General features: G+C 39.3%; 1 protein-coding gene across 3 annotated transcripts in view; it reads left to right on the top strand.

The window, feature by feature from the left end:
• BBS9 (Bardet-Biedl syndrome 9) overlaps nt 1–19,098 on the top strand; it is a 476,883-nt gene that overhangs the window by 25,910 nt on the left and 431,875 nt on the right. For all 3 annotated transcript variants that reach the window (XM_061414167.1, XM_061414166.1, XM_061414165.1), the window contains exons 3-5: nt 6,176–6,326; nt 9,283–9,347; nt 17,905–18,018. In XM_061414167.1, coding sequence (XP_061270151.1) covers nt 6,176–6,326; nt 9,283–9,347; nt 17,905–18,018 — 330 coding nt within the window. The remainder of the gene's footprint in view (nt 1–6,175; nt 6,327–9,282; nt 9,348–17,904; nt 18,019–19,098) is intronic.

Here is a 19,098-nt window from a genome sequence, read left to right as displayed (position 1 = left end):
TGTATGGCAACTTGAAGAAGTCATGTTGGGAGCTACATCCTTCTGTTTTGCAACTGGTCACCTGTTGCAGGTTAGGTTGGGAATTGAGACAGTAGTGCCAGTTGATCCCTACTTTCTTGGAGGTGATCAGAGAGTGAAAGAATAGTATTAGCGTCTTGAAATTGTTTTGTGGCCTAGGTCTTCATTCCTGAAGGATCTAGAACACTGGTGCTTGCCTGAAGAGGATTATAGTAGCTTCATTTATGACTGATCCAGACAGTACAGGGAAGGGCCCATGGGGTCCCTGGCTTTCACTCATATTTCTTTCAGCCCCATTCAGCCCTTTTGAGTAGAGGCAATGGCAACCCACTCCAGTACTCTTGCCTGGAAAATCCCATGGATGGAGGAGTCTGGTAGGCTGAAGCCCTGGGGTTGCTGCGAGTCAGACACGATTGAGTGGCTTCGCTTTCACTTTTCATTTTCATGCATTGGAGAAGGAAATGGCAACCCATTCCAGTGTTCTTGCCTGGAGAGTCCCAGGGACAGGGGAGCCTGGTGGGCTGCCGTCTATGGGGTTTCACAGAATCGGACACAACCGAAGCGACTTAGCAGCAGCAGCCCTTATGAGAGGATGTGGCAGTCCTGGGTCCTGCGGATTGGATTGTGGTCATACTTGTAAATGTATACTCTTGCTCCTATTAAGTGAAAGCAAGCTGTTCCTGTTGGTCTCCGTGTATTGTAAAGGAGAAAAGGCATTACTAAGATTGGGATGTATTAGTTGGCTCCAAGAAAAAACAGTTTGTGAATAACAGAAGAATCTAGAGTTGCCCTTTAAGTTGTACTGATCAACCTTAATTCTATGCTTCAGTGCTTCAGTGCTAAGTCACTTCAGTTGTATCTGACTCTTTGAGACCCTATGGACTGTAGCCTGCCAGCTCCCCTGTCCATGGGATTCTCCAGGCAAGAATACTGGAGTGGGTTGCCATGCCCTCCTCCGGGGGATCTTCCCAACCCAGGGATCAAACCTGCGTCTTTTATGTCTCCTGCATTGTCATATGGGTTCTTTACCACTAGTGCCATCTGGGAAGTCCCTTAACTCTTTCAAACCCATTAATTAGATTTTTTTATCAGCAAATTTAGTTATTAAACCAAAATTCTTTGATAGGAATTATCACATATATACAGTTAAGTTTTTTGGAATCAAATTTTAGGAGACCATCTCAAATCAGGCTTAGAAATGGTATTGATTTTGATTTTCTCCCTGTTGGAGAGATGGAGTTCCACTGGCTTCTATATAGCCCTTTTACTATAATATCCCTTACTGTACACCTTAGGGAACCAAATGGTTATTCCATAGTTTTCTACAGAAATATATTTCCTTTAGGCTCTCAGTTACTGAGTGAGAAATCATAGATTGGCTTTGCTTCCCCACTGGGGTAAAATAAGTTAGAAAGTTAATTTATCATAATTATGAATCTACATGATTGGCAGCAACAATATCTTCCTGGGCTTCCAGAATTAGTAGTAATTTAGAGCCAATATTCAGTGTTCTCATAAAGGTTGGGTATTTACCTTTGTTAAGTACATTTGAATGAATGACTACTGGTTCGACAGGGAAGAATCTGAGGAAACTTTATATTAGGCATGTGTGGTGTTGTAATTGTGTTAGTCACACAGTTGTATCTGACTCTTTGTGACCTCTTGGACTGTAGCCTGCCAGGCTCCTCTGTCCATGGAGAATCCAGGCAAGAATACTGGAGTGGGTTGCCATTCCCTTCTCCAGGGGATATTTCTGACTCAGGGATTGAACCTGGATCTCCTGCATTGCATACAGACTCTGCTACGGCAGTCTATACATAGCCCTGTCTTTGTTCAGGTGACTCCAAGGCTGTAAATTGACTTAAGTATGGTATTATCAACTCAATGGACATGAGTTTGAGTGAACTCCGGGAGATAGTGAAGGACAGGGAAGTCTGGCATATTGTAGTCCATGGGGTTGCAAAGAGTCAGACCGACTGAGTGAATGAACAGCAACAATGGGGTTTGGTGCAATGCCATGACTGTCTGATATTGTGGCTTGAATTAGTCCTTTTTTTCATAGACCTGGAATATTTTTGGTTATAGACTTCAAAAAAGGCCTTAATTTGATAAACACACTTAATGCATTGTTACAATTAAATAGTACTCAGTAATAAAAAGAGAGAAATCATTGGGGAAATAAAGGCCTTAGTGAGTTGCCTGTTTGTTCCATTCCTGGGGATCTTGTGTTAATTATAGCTTGAAATCTGTGATAGTTAGACTGTTACCTGAGATCTGGTTACTATGATAATCCCACTATTTTAATAATTATACACACACGTTGTAATTCTAGGGGTTAAAGTTGTCACCATCTGGGCTTGGCCATCCTGACTTCCTCTTACCCCTGAGGGTGGGGCAGTTGAAGGTGAACCCCACTCTTTCTGATCACTGTCTTTACTTTTATGTAAGAAACCTGGAGAGACTGTGAACTCATTTGTTACTGTAATTTAAAACCTCTAGTGTTAATCCCCGAACTAGATTCTTAGGGGTTAAGCCCCCTGTGAAATAAGGTAAGAAATTGTTTCCTCAGACTCCCAAAGACCCTTAGTTTTACCCTGAGATGAGAATTTTGGTCAAAACCTATCATTCTCTTACTTTAAATTATCCAGTGCCCTTAGAAAACGCCATCTTACATATGGTTTGGCATTGCTCCTTCCTGTTCATTTGGCAGCATCTGTTCAGTTCACTAGAGTGTTACCTGCAGTGGGCACAGTGTTCCAGATGCTTGGAGGTGTTAACTTGATTAGCTGTTCTGTCACTGTGTACGATGCTGTTTAACTCCATATAAATTATGAACAGGAGTTTTAATGCTTTGTGCCCCAACTCACCTCAAGAATGAATTTCTAAATATCCCTGAAGGAATTGGTGTCTGTAGTTTATTCCTTGGTGCTAATTTTGTATATCAGTTAATATTTTTTTTTTCTACAAGTGACAGTAAACAATTATGATAAATGCAAACAAAAGAGAGATTGGAAGGAGAGTGACATAGCTCTCTTGAATGTAGAGAGTTCATTTGGCCAAGCCTTAGTCAGAATCAGGAACCAGTATGTCTCAAGAGAGTTTGTAAACCTCTGAGGCTGCCATCAGATCATGTAGAACCAGATTCTTTTTTTTTTAATTGAACTATAGTTGATTTACAGTATTGTGTTAATTTGTGCTGTGTGACACTCTGATTCAGTTATATATATATGTGTATATATATTTCTTTATATTCTTTTCCATTGTGGTTATCACAGGATATTGAATATAGTTCTCTATGCTGTAGAGTAGGACCTTGTTGTTTATCCATTTTGTATATAATTATTTGCATCTGCTAGTCCTAAACTCCCAATTCATCCCTTCCCCATCCCTCTTCCCCCTTGGCAACCACAAATCTGTTCTCTATGTATATGGGTCTGTTTGTTTTATAAATAAGTTCATTTCTGTTGTATTTTAGATTCCATATAAATGATAATAGTGATATTTGTCTTTCTTCTTCGACTTACTTCACTTAGGATGGTGATATCTAGGTCCATTCATATTGCTGCAAATGGCATTATTTCATTCTTTTTTATGGCTGAGTAGTATTCCACTGGGCTTCCTAGGTGGCTGGCGCTAGGTGTAAAGAACCTGCCAATGTCTCCTGCACTGGCAGGAGACATAAGAGACATGGATTCGATCCCTCGGTCGGGAAGATCCCCTGGAGAAGGGCATGACAACCCACTTCAGTATTCTTGCCTGGAGAATCACATGGACAGAAGAGCCTGGTGCCCCACAGTCCATTGGGTCGCAAAGAGTCAGACATGACTGAAGCAACTTGGCACAGCACAGCACAGTATTCCACTATGTATATTTACCCCATCTTCTTTATCCATTCATCTGTCGATGGATATTTAGGTTGCTTCCATATCTTAGCTATTGTGAATAGTAGCACCAGGTTCTTAATGACATATGTATCTATATTCACGATTGAAATTACTAGGATAGTACCTCTCTCAGAGGATTATTATGAGGGTAATGAGCTAGTATTAATATATGTAAGCTACTTAGACCATTGCCTGGCACATAATAAGCTCTCAATAATAAAGTGTGTAGAATTCCTTCTTTTCAGTATATAGAAAAAAAGTCAATGTACCCTACTAATCTGGGGATTTAAAACAACCCAAAATATTAGTTTCCTAGGATTGCCATAACAAAGTACCACAAATTGACTGGCATAAAACAACAGAAATTTATTCTGTCACAGTCTGGAGTCTAGAAGTCCAAAATCAAGGTGTCTGCAGGACCATGCTATCTCTGAAGCCTCTAGGATCCTTCTTTGCCTCTTTCAGTTTCCGATAATTCTTTGGCTTGTGAATTATCACTCCAATCCGTGCCTCTGTGGTCACATGATCATCTTCTTGCTTGTCCTTGTATCTTCATGTGACATTCTCCTCCCCATCCTTTCCTTGTTTTCTCTTCTTATAAGGATACTAATTGAGTCTTGCTGCTGCTACTGCTAAGTCGCTTCAGTCGTGTCTGACTCTGTGCAACCCCATAGACGGCAGCCCATCAGGCTGTGCTGTCCCTGGGATTCTCCAGGCAAGAACACTGGAGTGGGTTGCCATTTCCTTCTCCAATTGAGTCCTACCACATACTTACTCAAGTGTGACCTCATTGTAACTTGGGTTCATCTGTAAAGATCTTATTTCCAAATAAAATCAGTTACTAGGGGTTAGGACTTCAACATATCTTTTTGAGGGACATAGTTCAACCCATAATACCTATCTTATCATTCTCCCCTTTTGTACCCGAGACGAGATATTATAAATCAGAGCACTCTGTCTAGTGAGGCCTTGGAATAATTTTTAATGCAGTGTTTTGACAGCCAAAATCAGGTGTAGAGTTGACACTCTATGATGAAATCAGTTTACAACCTGATACTAGTCTTTTATTAAAAGGGCTTACTTTGTGCTGAATTATGGCTACTGAAAACAAATCAAGGCTTAAGAAAAGTGTAGTACATTAGTATATTTGAATATTGGTGATGTAAAGCTATTTAGTTCACTTTAATTATATATTCTGTTGGCAGATTGGTCTTTGTATATGAAACAAAGCTGGATTCTTTTAATTTTTAGACTCTTTTTTTATTGTCTTATTTCTTTTAAAAAAATTTATTTATTTTAATTGGAGGTTAATTACTTTATAATATTGTAGTGGTTTTTGCCATACATTGACATGAATCAGCCATGGATGTACATGTGTCCCCCATCCTGAACCCCCCTCCCACATCTCTCCCCATCCCATCCCTTAGGGTCATCCCAGTGCACCAGCCCTGAGCACCCTGCCTCATGCATCGAACCTGGACTGGCGATCTGTTTCATATATGATAATATACATGTTTCAATGCTATTCTCTCAGATCATCCCACACTCGCCTTCTCCCACAGAGTCCAATGGACTGTTCTATACATCTGTGTCTCTTTTGCTGTCTCGTATATAGGGTTATCGTTACCATCTTTCTAAATTCCATATATATGTGCGTTAGTATACTCTATTGATGTTTTTCTTTCTGACTTACTTCATTCTGTATAATAGGCTCCAGTTTCATCCACCTCATTAGAACTGATTCAAATGTATTCTTCTTAATGGCTGAGTAATATTCCGTGTGTATATGTACCATAGCTTTCTTATCCATTCGTCTGCTGATGGACATGTAGGTTGCTTCCATGTCCTGGCTATTATAAACAGTGCTGCAATGAAAATTGGGGTACACGTGTCTCTTTGAATTCTGGTTTCCTCAGTGTGTATGCCCAGCAGTAGGATTGCTGGATCATGAGGCAGTTCTATTTCCAGTTTTTTAAGGAATCTCCACACTGTTCTCCATAGTGGCTGTACTCGTTTGCATTCCCACCAACAGTGTAAGAGTGTTCCCTTTTCTCCACACCCTCTCCAGCATTTATTGTTTGTTGATTTTTGGATAGCAGCCATTCTGACTGGTGTGAGACGGTACCTCATTATGGTTTTGATTTGCATTTCTCTGATAATGAGTGATGTTGAGCATAATTTTTAGATTCTTCTTTTAGACATTAGAAATTCTATTTTCAAAAATTTTTGTGACTAATGTTTTTTCCTATGTCTTTAAAAACACCTTTTTACAGATAAAATTATTGTGGGCAGCTTTATGGGCTACCTAAGAATCTTTAATCCTCATCCTGTAAAAACAGGAGATGGAGCTCAAGCTGAGGATTTGCTTCTAGAAGTGCATCTACGAGATCCAATATTGCAAGTGGAAGTAGGAAAGTTTGTTTCGTAAGTACAGTCCACTAATTCGAGTGTTTTGTCTTACTACTTGGAGTATGTCAGTCCCTTATGTATCATTTTTGTGCATTCTTAAAAAAAAAGACTATGAATTAAATATATTTCCTGTATATTGTCATGTACTGAACATTGTTTAATATGGAAACCTGTACATTTAGGACAGGAAAATTTAGGAGTCTTTTTTTTAAGTGTAACAGACCTAAGATGCCTGATGTGTCAGAAGCTTAAAGGAAAGGAGATAAGCCTTTGGAAAATAATCAAATAAAGAAACAGAAAGTATGTACTTACTTAAAGCACCAATTTTCTAGGTTATATAAATTTGTTTAAAAAAATTAGACATCATAGTAGCTATGTGATTTGGTGTATAACTTTGAGTCTTTAAAATGTATTACTTATTTGGTGTAGAGAGATCCTTAGTTTTTTAAAAGAAGTCAGCTTAACCCACAAAGGAAGTCTTTGATTCAAAGTACTTTATTTTTAAACCTATTTTAGAAGACTATTAATTATTTTGCATTTTGTGTAATATGTCTGTTTTTTATTTACTGATGATATTGGTGATTTTATCTTATTTTCATACATGAATTTTCTTAAAATTAAATCTGTATTTCTTAATCATTTATAAAAGTATCTACTATGAAATTTTATGTAGACAGAGGTGGTCTTGTTTTCCCTTCTCTTTTTGAGCTGTCTTTGCCTTCTTAAGTCAGGGAGTGCCCTGAGCTCTGGACTTTGGCTCACTCCCAATTGGTCATCATCATTTATTGGCCCCAGGTTGTACTTGTTCAGGGTCCTGATTCCTACTAGAAAAACCTGAACAACTGCTCCTGAGCATTATTAACTTTTTTAGTAATATGTTTCATTCTAATGGGAAGCTGCTTCATGGATGCTCTAGGCTGGGAGATGAGATGGGACCTTTATGCACTGTGACAGACTGAGTCAGGAGTTTATTACTGACATGGCTGGTAAATATCTACTCCATCTAAAAGCAGATAATGATTAGGTGCCCCTTGTGAACCTAGCACATACAAGCATGATGGATTTATAAAGTAAGGAGACAAAGAAGTTCTTGTCTCTAAAAAGCATTTTTACCTTTGCATGTTTTAAAAAAGTGGAATGCTGTCAGAAATCATTCTATATAGTAATATGGTTTACATCTATGTGATCATTTTTTAGAAGGGAGGAGGGTAACATTGATGAGTGGATACTGTCCTACTATTTACTGACTTGTACTGTCTCATTAATCTGATCTATAAGATGTGACCTGCATTTAGAGATAAGGTAGCTAGTTAGAGCTCAGAGCTTTCAGTCACACAGCCAGGATTCCGACCCAAGTCTGTCTGACTCTGTTCTTTACTGTTTTTCCATGACAACATGTTCTTTTCCTGTGCATGAGGAAAAGTTGAGTGTTCAGGGTACATATAAAGATTTTTGAAGACAATCTTGATTATATGATAGCTGTGTATATTTACAGGTATTATCTAATATAATTCTTATTTTATGAATGAGAAACTCACACTCTAAAAGATTAAATGATCACGGAAATACCGAAGTGCAGAGTCAAGACCCCAGTCCAAGTCTTCAGACTTCAATTATAGTCCTTTAAGTTTAGAACAGAGTCTGTTTCAGAGGTCAGACATCAGAGGCCTGCTTGCAGATTAATTTTATGTTTAAAAGAATTGCCAATGTTTAAGAATGAGGAATTTTCACATAAAATCCCTGCCTTTGGCTTTTCCTGAAAAAAATGTGGAGATCTGGCCACAAGCCCAGAACTGAGTAGCTGCTTGCTGTCGCCTTTAGACTGGCCCTAGTCTCCAGTTGATCACAGCCATTTACTCCCTTTATTCACTTACATCCTCTGACTTGACTCTTGAAGACTTGGAATTTAGGATTTCTAGACCGACTGTGCCATGTCTCTGGAAACCACTTGATAGGGGCTGGGAAGTGTAGTGCTGACACTTGAGACCTGTAGGGGAAGAGCAATTGGCCAGGTGACGATGGTCAGGCTCTCTCGCCCACTCCTCACTCAGGACAGCTGAGATCATTTGTGGCGCTAAGCATGCGCATCGTGGTGTGGTCTGTATAAGCACCACCTGAAACGCTCTTAGAGCTGTCAAGTTGAGTCCAGTCCCATGGAGTTGAGTTTTGTAGTTATCATGATTTTGCTGTGTCAGAGATTAAAGCATGTCTGCCTTGCCCCAGTAAATAAAGAATATCTGTAGTTTCTACAGCTCCTTGCATCTTCTTCCAGCTTCTCCGCTGGCGTCTTGCCTATCCTGAGTTCAGTGAACAATGAGATAACAGGAAGATAAGACCAAACCAAAACATTTTCAATACCTTTAGTAAAATTTCAGATATGGATGTGATATATGCCATTTCCCAGTGATGATTAGCTTTCTCTGGTGCTTTATACTTTACTTTCACATGATTTTTATTTCATTTAATTGAAAGCTCTTATTTTCCAAAAGGGGAAACAGGCTTAGAGAGTGTAAGTTTCTTGCCCAAGGTCATAGGTTAATTAGCCTGCAAGCCAGGACCAAAGCTTGGGTCTCTCTCTTTCTCTCTCTTTTTTTTTTTGCAACCAGGGATCCAACCTGGGCCATCCACAGTGCAAGTGTGGCGTCTTAACCACTGGACTGCCAGGGAAGTCCCATGGCTTTATTGTGGGAGAGCACTCATTAAGGGGCCTCTGATATGGCTCTTTCTGGGAGACTCCTTTGGCTTCAACCTGAAGGCAACTCTTTGAGGCAGAGTTCTTGGGCCTCTGGGATTGTCAAACTGGCTGTTTTGTTGTTAAATTTATTTTTCGGTTTTGAGTGTTATCCAGTGAATTATTTAGTTCACTCATGATACGTTATGATTATAATCTCTTTTTAAAATCATTTTGTCATTTTTTGGGGTTACATCTGAAGCTAGTATTTAAACTTTTAAAACTTGCACCATTTTTCAGAGGTACTGAGATGCTTCATTTGGCTGTGTTGCATTCGAGAAAACTGTGTGTCTACTCTGTCTCAGGTAAGAAACATTTTCTTTTTTAAATGTAGACTTTTTACTAAAATATGGACTTCTTAATATTATGTAAGAATAGTTATATCGACTTGGTTAAAAGTTTTCTTATCTTGGTTAGCGTTTTCCTATTGTTCACTTACTCTTTCCGTTGCAAAGACTATTACGTTTTCTTGGTCTGCTATTTCCATGCATACTTAAATTTCTATCACTGTAGAGGGTTCCTTGAAATCTCCTTTATCTGAGGAATTGTGTCCAGGATTGCCTATGATTAAGAGAGGCCAATTCTGGGTACTTAGGGCACTTGAGTCTTAAGAAATGTTCAATAGCAACAACAGAATTCATTAAATGCTGAGTCATGGTGGCTTAAAGTGCGTTTCTTTGGTGAACCTCAAGTATTTTTTCTTTATAGTTCCAATTTCTTGATTTTTGGTTGTCTTCATTTAACCAGACCTCGCAGGTTTCATTCCCTGACATGGTCCTGTGGGTACAAGTATGAAAGTTAATTGTAGTCTGGTTTCAGCATTTTGGCCCTTATTAAAAATGTAACTTATGAATTTTGTTTCAGTTATTAGATAAGTTTTAGTTCAAGTTTAGAGAGTTACTTTTATGATGTCAACATTGAAGGATTTTTTCAATGGATATAGTAAAGCTAACTATCTGTGGACCTATTGCTTATTCAAAAGATACACTCCTTTGGAATTTGCTGTAAATATTAGCTTCTAGGTCTCGATTTCTCACACTCAGTCTCTTGATTTAGGCTTTCTTTGTATTTTGCTTTTAATTGGAGTAATGATTCTTATTTACTATCACCAAGCTGGATATTCTTTTTTGGTTTGAAGATCTGTTAGATTTTGAAGGCAGGCTTGGTGTGTGCTGTGTGGTAGGCATACTTGTTGAATGAATGAATGAACTTATATTTCTAAGTAGTGCTGAGGCAATTGGTAGTAGCTATTACTCTCTCTGTGTTACTTTCTTCTTATTTTCCTTCTCTGTTGCCACTATCATTTTCTTTTCCATTCTTTTTTGTATCAGAGACCCAGTAAAGTAATCTTACTGTCATTGTTAAACACTCTCATTGTTTGGTGGTAAAATATGTTGCTCCTCTTATGCTGTTAAAGTGCTGCACTCAATATACCAGCAAATTTGGAAAACTCAGCAGTGGCCACAGGACTAGAAAAGGTCTGTTTTCATTCCAATCCCAAAGAAAGGCAATGCCAAGGAATGCTCAAACTACTGCACAATTGCACTCATCTCACATGCTAGCAAAGTAATGCTCAACATTCTCCAAGCCAGGCTTCAACAGTACATGAACTGTGAACTTCCAGATGTTCAACCAGAGATCAAATTGCCAACATCCGTTGGATCATGGAAAAAGCAAGAGAGTTCCAGAAAAACATCTACTTCAGCTTTATTGACTACACCAAAGCCTTTGACTGTGTGGATCACAACAAACTGGAAAATTCTTAGAGAGATGGGAATACCAGACCACCTGACCTGCCTCCTGAGAAATCTGTATGCAGGTCAAGAAGCAACAATTAGAAATGGACATGGAACAACAGACTGGTTCTAAATTGGGAAAGGAATACATCAAGGCTGTATATTGTCACCCTTATTTAACTTATATGCAGAGTACATCATGAGAAATGCTGGGCTGGATGAAGCGCAAGCTGGAATCAAGATTGCCGGGAGAAATATCAATAACCTCGCTGATGACACCACCACCCTTATGGCAGAAAGCGAAGAAGAACTAAAGAGCCTCTTGATCAAAGTGAAAGAGGAGAGTGAAAAAGCTGGCTTAAAACTCAACATTCAGAAAACTAAGATCATGGCATCTGGTCCCATCACTTCATGGGAAATAGATTGGGAAGCAGTGGAAACAGTGAGAGACTTTATTTTTTTGGGCTTGAAAATCACTGCAGATAGTGACTGCAGCCATGAAATTAAAAGACGCTTGCTCCTTGGAAGAAGAACTATGACCACCCTAGACAGCATATTAAAAAGCAGAGACATTACTTTGCCCACAAAGGTCCGTCTAGTCAAGGCTATGGTTTTTCCAGTAGTCATGTATGGATGTGAGAGTTGGACTATAAAGAAAGCTGAGCACTGAAAAATTGATGCTTTTGAACTGTGGTGTTGGAGAAGACTCTTGAGAGTCCCTTGGACTGCAAGGAGATCCAACTAGTCCATCCTAAAGGAGATCAGTCCTGAATATTCATTGGAAGGACTGATGGTGAAGCTGAAACTCCAGTACTTTGGCCACCTGATGTGAAGAACTGACTCATTTAAAAAGACCCTGATGCTGGGAAAGATTGAAGGCAGGAAGAGAAGGGGATGACAGAGGATGAGACGTTGGATGGCATCACCAACTCTATGGACATGAGTTTGAGTAGGCTCCGGTAGTTGGTGATGGACAGGGAAGCCTGGCGTGCTGCAGTCCATGGGGTCACAAAGAGTTGGACACGACTGAGGGACTGAACTGAACTAATATTGCTCCTTCTAGTGGTAGGACAAATATTTAGTGTTCCAGAATAAATGGAGAAGGTAAGATATAGGCTGGGCTTTCCATGTGGCAGAGTGGTAAAGAATCTGCAGCCAATGCAGGAGATGCAGGAGACTAGGGTTTGATTGGGAAGATCCTCTGGAGGAGGAAATGCCAGCTGACTTCGGTATTCTTTCCTGGAGAATCCCATGGACAGAGGAGCCTGGCAGGCCACAGTCCAGGGGATGGCAAAGTGTTGGATACAGCTGAGCACACATGATAGAGGCTACTTTATTGTAGGAATCTAGCTGTTCCTGTCCCATCATAAGCCTATTAACTTTGAGTGACATTTTATTAACAGGTATGGAGGAGGATAACTTGCCCACAGTCACTCTTGAATACTGCTTGGGGTACTGGTCCTTTCTAGAGGCTCTGTGGGGGTTCTAAGAGGGCAGTAGAAGGACAGATCCTAAAAATTAGAAACAAGGTTAGATTCTTGACCTTGCCTTGGCCTATTTGAATAATGGCTCAGAAAGCCAGAAGTCTCTAGACTTTACTGGGGTGTATGACATAGACTAAGGATGAAATGTGTGTTTATCAAAAAAGCCTAGTGAAAGAAACTGGCATGTTTGATCACAGCTTTTTAATAGGACATTGGTATCCATAAGGGCTTCCCTGATAGCTCAGTTGATAAAGAATCCACCTGTAATGCAGGAGATCCCAGTTCGATTCCTAGGTCGGGAAGATCCTCTAGAGAAGGGATAGGCAATCCACTACAGTATTCTTGGGCTTCCTTTGGGCTCAGCTGGTAAAGAATCCATCTGCAGTGTGGGAGACCTCAGTTCCATCCCTGGCTTGGGAAGATCCCCTGGAGAAGGAAAAGGCTACCCGCTCTAGTATTCTTGCTTTGAGAATTCCATGGACTGTATACAGTCCCTGGGGTTGAAAAGAGTCGGACATGACTGAACGAGTTTCACCTATTCATAAACATATTCCTTCAAATTTGTGTTGAAAATGAAAGTTACTTGTCATGGGAATGGCAATTTTATTGCTCTTTTTATTCTTTGTACTCATTTACAAGCCTTGTATTCTCTGGGGATGAGGAGTTGTCCAAACTACATTCCCTTACACTCCACCTCATTTCCTTTCTCAGTCTCTCATTTCTTCAGCCTCCTGTGATACTCGTAGGCTGACAATTTGTATATTTTTTCTGGCTTGGCTTAAATTGAGAAGCAGGGAAGTTAATGTTTTTGTTCTCTTGAATATGTTTCTTGAGGTATCAGACCTAACTTTTACCTAGCTTTTACTATAACAGGGAAGCATAAACACTTTCTAGTTTAAGTGAAATCATCGGTGTCAGCAGATGAACGTGTCAGCTGAACTTGACGTCCTTAACCCCAACTGCCCTCTCCCCAAATGTTTTTTGTTTTCCTTTGTGTGCTTGTTGTTGTTCAGTTGCCAAGTTGGTGAAGAATCTGCCTGCAATGCAGGAGACCCGGGTTCGATCCCTGGGTCTGGAAGATCCCCTCGAGAAGGGAATGGCAACCCACTCCAGTATTCCTGCCTGGAGAATTCCATGGACAGAGGAGCCTGGGGGGCTACAGTCCATAGGATCACAAAGATTCAGACACTTTCACTTTTTCACTTTTTGTGTGCTATGTGCTCCTAGAAGATATGTGAGGCAAATTAGAGGAGAAATCCTGGATACAGCAAACGACTCTTAATAATCAGAGGCTACTGTGCTGACTTTCTTTCTTTCTTTGGTCATTAAATGCTGGTTTAATATAGAGAAACAGCAGGGTCTTGCTGACCTGACCTTAGCCCATCTTATCATACTCTGGTAAAGGAAAAACATCACATGGCATCTGATTCTTTCCTGATGGTCCTCAGTTTCTGAGTAAATGGTTACAGATGTGTGAGCTTAAGCTATACTGATTATGTTCTTTTAAATATTCTCTTCTAAAAATTGTGTATTTCCTAAGCATTTGACATATTTCTAGAATTTTAACATTTGCCATGAGAGGGCAAAAATGTCTCTTTACTTTTGATAGGGTTACATAATCTAATTTGATTATTTAATACAATGAACCTTTTACTCTGTAATGGCTTTTATTAATATTTCATTTAACATTGTTAGATTTCTCAGCAGTTATGTATGTAACATTGGGCCAAAACCTGTTTTCAAGGTGACCTTTGATTGTCCAGAGAGTTTTTATTTTTTAATTAGCTCTTGTTTAAATAAGGCCAGCGGCAAAAATGTTCTAATATCCATTTACTTTCTAATCGATGAAACTTTATATGAACTTTAGTTATATGTAGACTATTATTATGGGCTTCCCTGGTGGCTCAGATGGTAAAGCATCTGCCTGCAATGTGGGAGACCCGGGCTGATATACATTTATTGTATTCAATCTGTATATCCAAGGATAAAACTTATGTAAGTAATTTTAATCTTATGTCACTGATGCTTCTCTAGAAAAAATGATCAGAATTTTTAGATTTTCAGGTACTACCTTTATTCCAAGTTAGTATTGAAGGAAGATAAATTGTTCTGTTCTCCCTAGTTGCACTATCATATTTTCAAGTGCAGTTACCTGAAATTTAAAAACTTAGCAATGCATTTGGAGCTTTTCCAGTACATAAATCCTAGTGTGATTTCATGCAAGTTTGTTTAAATATTGACTGCTGCCCCTTGTGTTCACTGATGTTTCGGCTAGCAGGTATGCATGATACATTCCTTTCTTGGAGGGGTCCCTCTCATTTTAGGTGCAGAATGAAATTTGGAATTTCTGTAAGGACGAACCAGAAGTTTCTTGGAATGTTTTTCTGGTTTCTTAGAGGCTAGAACTGTCCTTAGGTCAATGCTATGAGTTATGTTTTTAGAGTTTTTGGTTTTTGCCCTTGTGGCTGGTATGGTAGTGATTACCACCAGTTTCTGTGGACTTTACTGACTTTATTGCCATTTAGGTTCCAGAAAGCTTTCATCTATCAGGTTTAGCTGGCAAATTTGTCTTTTTTTTTTTTTTTTAATTCTACTGATGTGTGTTCTGTTCTTAGCATTTTCAGGGGCATAGATCTGTGTAGAAAATGTTTTCCTCCAAGAAATCCTTGCCTGTTAGTTTTTTCTCTTTCAACCCTTTACCTTCCAAATGAGGAAGAACAGTCCAGGGAGAGAAAGGTGGGGGGTTGAAATTATGTGTGTGTGTGTGTGTATACATGTGTGTATACACATGAAAGTGAAAAAGTAAAATTCAGCATTAGTCACTCAGTCTTGTCTGACACTTTGTGACCCCATGGACTGTGGCCCACCAGGCTCCTCTGTCCATGGAATTCTCCGGGCAAGAATACTGGAGTGGGTTGCCATTTCCTTCTCCAGGAAATCTTCCTGGCCCGGGTATTGAACCCAGGTCTCCTACATTGCAGGTGGATTCTTTACCATCTCAGCCATTAGGGAAGCCCTATGTATGTGTGTGTGTGTGTATGTATGTATGTATAGTTGATTTATAATATTATGTTAATGTCTACTGTACAGCAAAGTGATTCATTTATATATATACACACACATTTTTTTTTTGTCCATTATGGTTTATCAGAGGATATTGAATAGAGTTCCCTGTGCTATACAGTAGGATCTTGTTGTTTATTCATTCTATATTTAATAGTTTGCATTTGCTAACCCTAAACTCCCAGTCTGTTCCTCCTCAGGAAATTTTTTTTTGAAGTTGTCATTGGCTTACCAGGTTCCCTGAAAGTTGTTAAATGGGGGACAACTAGGTGCCAGGATATAGAGTGCTGGCTCAGAAGACCTGATTTGAGTACTGTGTCCTTTATCAGCTATGTGATTTTGGTGGAAATTTATTAATTTTTTTTTAAACTTAAGGTGCCTCAGTTCTAAAATGGAAGTAGAAATACTTCTGTTCTTGCAACCTCAGTGAACATTGGTACATCCTTCTGGACAAAAACAAAACAAAACAAAAAAACCCCCACAAATGCTCACATATAAATCTGTATACACATACATATAGACTGACATATATATTTAGATTGTTTTAATTATCTAATGTTATTCAGTTTGGAACTATTTCATTTTCTTTGTGATATTTAAAATTTTTTCTTTAACTTTTGCATTTTTGACTGAATGACAAAGATGCTTCTTAATGGAAGATGTTGCATTTAGAATAATTTTTCTTTTCAATACAGTTTCTAATCATAATGTTCTTGCCTGATCACTAGGATATAGCTCTAACTGTACATACTCTAGGAAGCCTGACAACTAGAGAGTAAAATGCAGATAAAGTACCTTTTCCCATTTGGAATGAACCAGGAAGTAATTATAGCATATATGATCTATTAAATGCAATGAAAGTTTTTTTTTTTTAATTTTGAAGGATATTTTTCTTGTTTGTTGCTGTTCAGTCAGTAAGTTGCATCCAACTCTTTGCGGCCCCGTGGACTGCAGAATACCAGACTCCTCTGTCCTCCACTGTCTCTAGGAGTTTGCTCAAATTCATGTCCATTGAATCTGTGATGCTGTCTAACCATCTCATCCTCTGCCACCCCTTTCTCCTTTTGCTTTCAAACTTCCCTAGCATTGGTGTCTTTTCCAGTGAGTTGGCTCTTTGCATCAGGTGGCCAAAGTATTGGAGCTTCAGCTTCAATGTCAGTCTTTCCAATCAGTATTCAGGATTGATTTCCTAGAGAATCCCATGGATGGAGGAGCCTGGTGGGCTGCAGTCTGTGGGGTTGCAGGGAGTCGAACACGACTGAGAGACTTCACTTTCACTTTTCACTTTCATGCATTGGAGAAGGAAATGGCAGCCCACTCCAGTGCTCTTGCCTGGAGAATCCCAGGGACGGGGGAGCCTGGTGGGCTGCCGTCTCTGGGGTCGCACAGAGTCGAATATGACTAAAGCGACTTAGCAGCAGCAGCAGCAGCAGCAGGATAGACTGGTTTGATCTCCTTGCAGTCCAAGGGACTCTCAAGAGTCTTCTCCAGCACCACAGTTTGCAGAATCTATTCTTCCACGCTCAGTCTTCTTTATGGTCCAACTCTCACATCCATTCGTGACTACTGGAAAAACCATAGCTTTGACTATAGGGACCTTTGTTGGCACAGTGATATCTGTCTAGGTTTGTCATAGTTTTTCTTCCAAGGAGCAAGCATCTTTTAATTTCATAGTTGCAGTCTCTGTCCACAGTGATTTTGGAGCCCAAGAAAATGAAATGTCACTGCTTCCACTTTTTCTATGTGCCATGAAGTGATGGGACTGGATACCTTGATTTTAGTTTTTTGAGTGTTGTTTTAAGCCAACATTTTCACTCTCCTCTTTCACCCTCATCTAGATGCTTTCAGTTCTTCTTCACTTTCTGCCTTTAGAGTGGTATCATCTGCATATCTGAGGTTGATATTTCTCCCAGCAGTCTTGATTCCAGCTTGTGATTCATCCAGCATGGCATTTCGCATGATGTACTCTGTATATATGTCAAATAAGCAGAATGACAATATACAGCCTTGTCGTACTCCTTTCCCAATTTTGAACTAGTCAGTTGTAGACTTCAAAGAAAACATTATCCTAGTTACTTGCTGAGGGATGTTTTAGATCTCTCTAGTAAATTAGAACATAATGTGTTAGGGGCTTGAATATTTTGAGAGTTGGCACAGAAAATTGAATTGCTTGATAGTGTGGGGAATTTTTTTCTTAGATACTTTGAGTCATGTCTTTTCTGTTTCATTGTTATAAGTGAAGGGAACTTAACCTAATTTATTTCAGAACTGAAACTGGAAGATTTTGTTGTTATTTAAATAGTTATACTATACTTAGACATAATGGAAATAGATAATAAAATGTCACCCAGGGTAGTATTTCATCTAATGGTATAATCTAGCTGAGACTTAAATGGTTCTAACTGTGCTGGCATTCTTTGTTATCAGTATGCTAAGTGTTCATGATACATAATGCTTTAGTGCTTTGTCATTTTAAATTTCACTGAAATTGAATTACTTGGAATTGGTACAGGTGATGAGATATTAATATTTTTTAATATAAACAAATACAAAGCAGTTGTTTTATTTTTTCTTTTTAGGAACCTTGGGTAATGTGGAACATGGGAACCAGTATCAGATCAAATTGATGTATGAACATAATCTTCAGAGAACAGCCTGCAATATGACTTATGGATCATTTGGTGGTGTGAAAGGTAATTTGTATTTAATCATGAGCGTGCTGTTGTAAGGACCAGAATATTTGGCCATATAAAAATGGAGGATTATGTGGTTTGAATCTCAGAGTTAAACATATTTTATTGAAACCTTTGTATTAAAATACTTGGGCAAAGTAATAAAAAAAGAAAACTCTAAGCGTTGGATATATATGATTTTCATATGGCCTGCACTTTTATGTGGTCTACAGAAATATTTCTGAAACTGCCTTTTCTTTAAATTTTGTCTTTTATACATGAGTTGACTGAAGTTGAACTTTTCTGTGGTGAACTGTGTGCCTGCCTCTCTCAGTGGAAGAAGGGGTTGATTTCTTCATTGATGGATGTCCCTGCTCTATTTGGTAGAGGCAGGATGAAGCTGTAGACCCCTGTCCCCACCTCACCCACCCCCAGGGCCACTGTGCAGGTTGTGTAAATTGTTTTTAAACCAGGGCATAAGGGGCTAGTGGAGACTGGAATGCAGACCTGATCCTGCTCATCTGGCCATGTGTGCTGGCCTGGAATAAATATCCCTAGAGAAAGGGAGCCTTTCCTAAATTTCATAGAGACATTACCTTTATGAAGTCTGGGCTCAGTGATGCTGTGTTCCTTCCACCCTGGGAGTATCTTTTTCTAATTAACACAAGGGCTACCACCCTAGTTCCACCCTGGCTTCTTGAGTTACCAGGGCTTGATGCTTGCTTCTCTACACTGTGATTGTTGGCATGGGAGGATTGTTTACAATTAAATTTCTCTCACTTCACCATGACAGGGTGAGAGAGGAGCTGCTGGTGCTGAAGTAAGTATAGGAAGCCAGCTGGTGACACTTGCCTGTGTGATTTTGTGTTTGTGTGTGGAGGGGGCTCCTGCTGAACATGTAACTAGGGATTTTATAATATAGCTCTCTTTAGGCTCAAATTTTTATGAGTTTATTGTTTAACTATTGTGTTAATGGGCTTCCTTGGTGGCTCAGATGGTAAAAAATTTGCCTGCAATTCAGTGGACCTGGCTTCGATCTCTGGGTTGGGAAGATCCCCTGAAGAAGGAAATGGTTACCCACTCCAGTATTCTGGCCTGGAG

The sequence above is a fragment of the Bos javanicus genome, chromosome 4 (assembly GCF_032452875.1).
Source record: "Bos javanicus breed banteng chromosome 4, ARS-OSU_banteng_1.0, whole genome shotgun sequence".
NCBI classification, from domain to species: domain Eukaryota; kingdom Metazoa; phylum Chordata; class Mammalia; order Artiodactyla; family Bovidae; genus Bos; species Bos javanicus.
The sequence above is the reverse complement of the archived record's forward strand: the minus strand, read 5'-3'. Positions and strand labels throughout refer to the sequence as shown.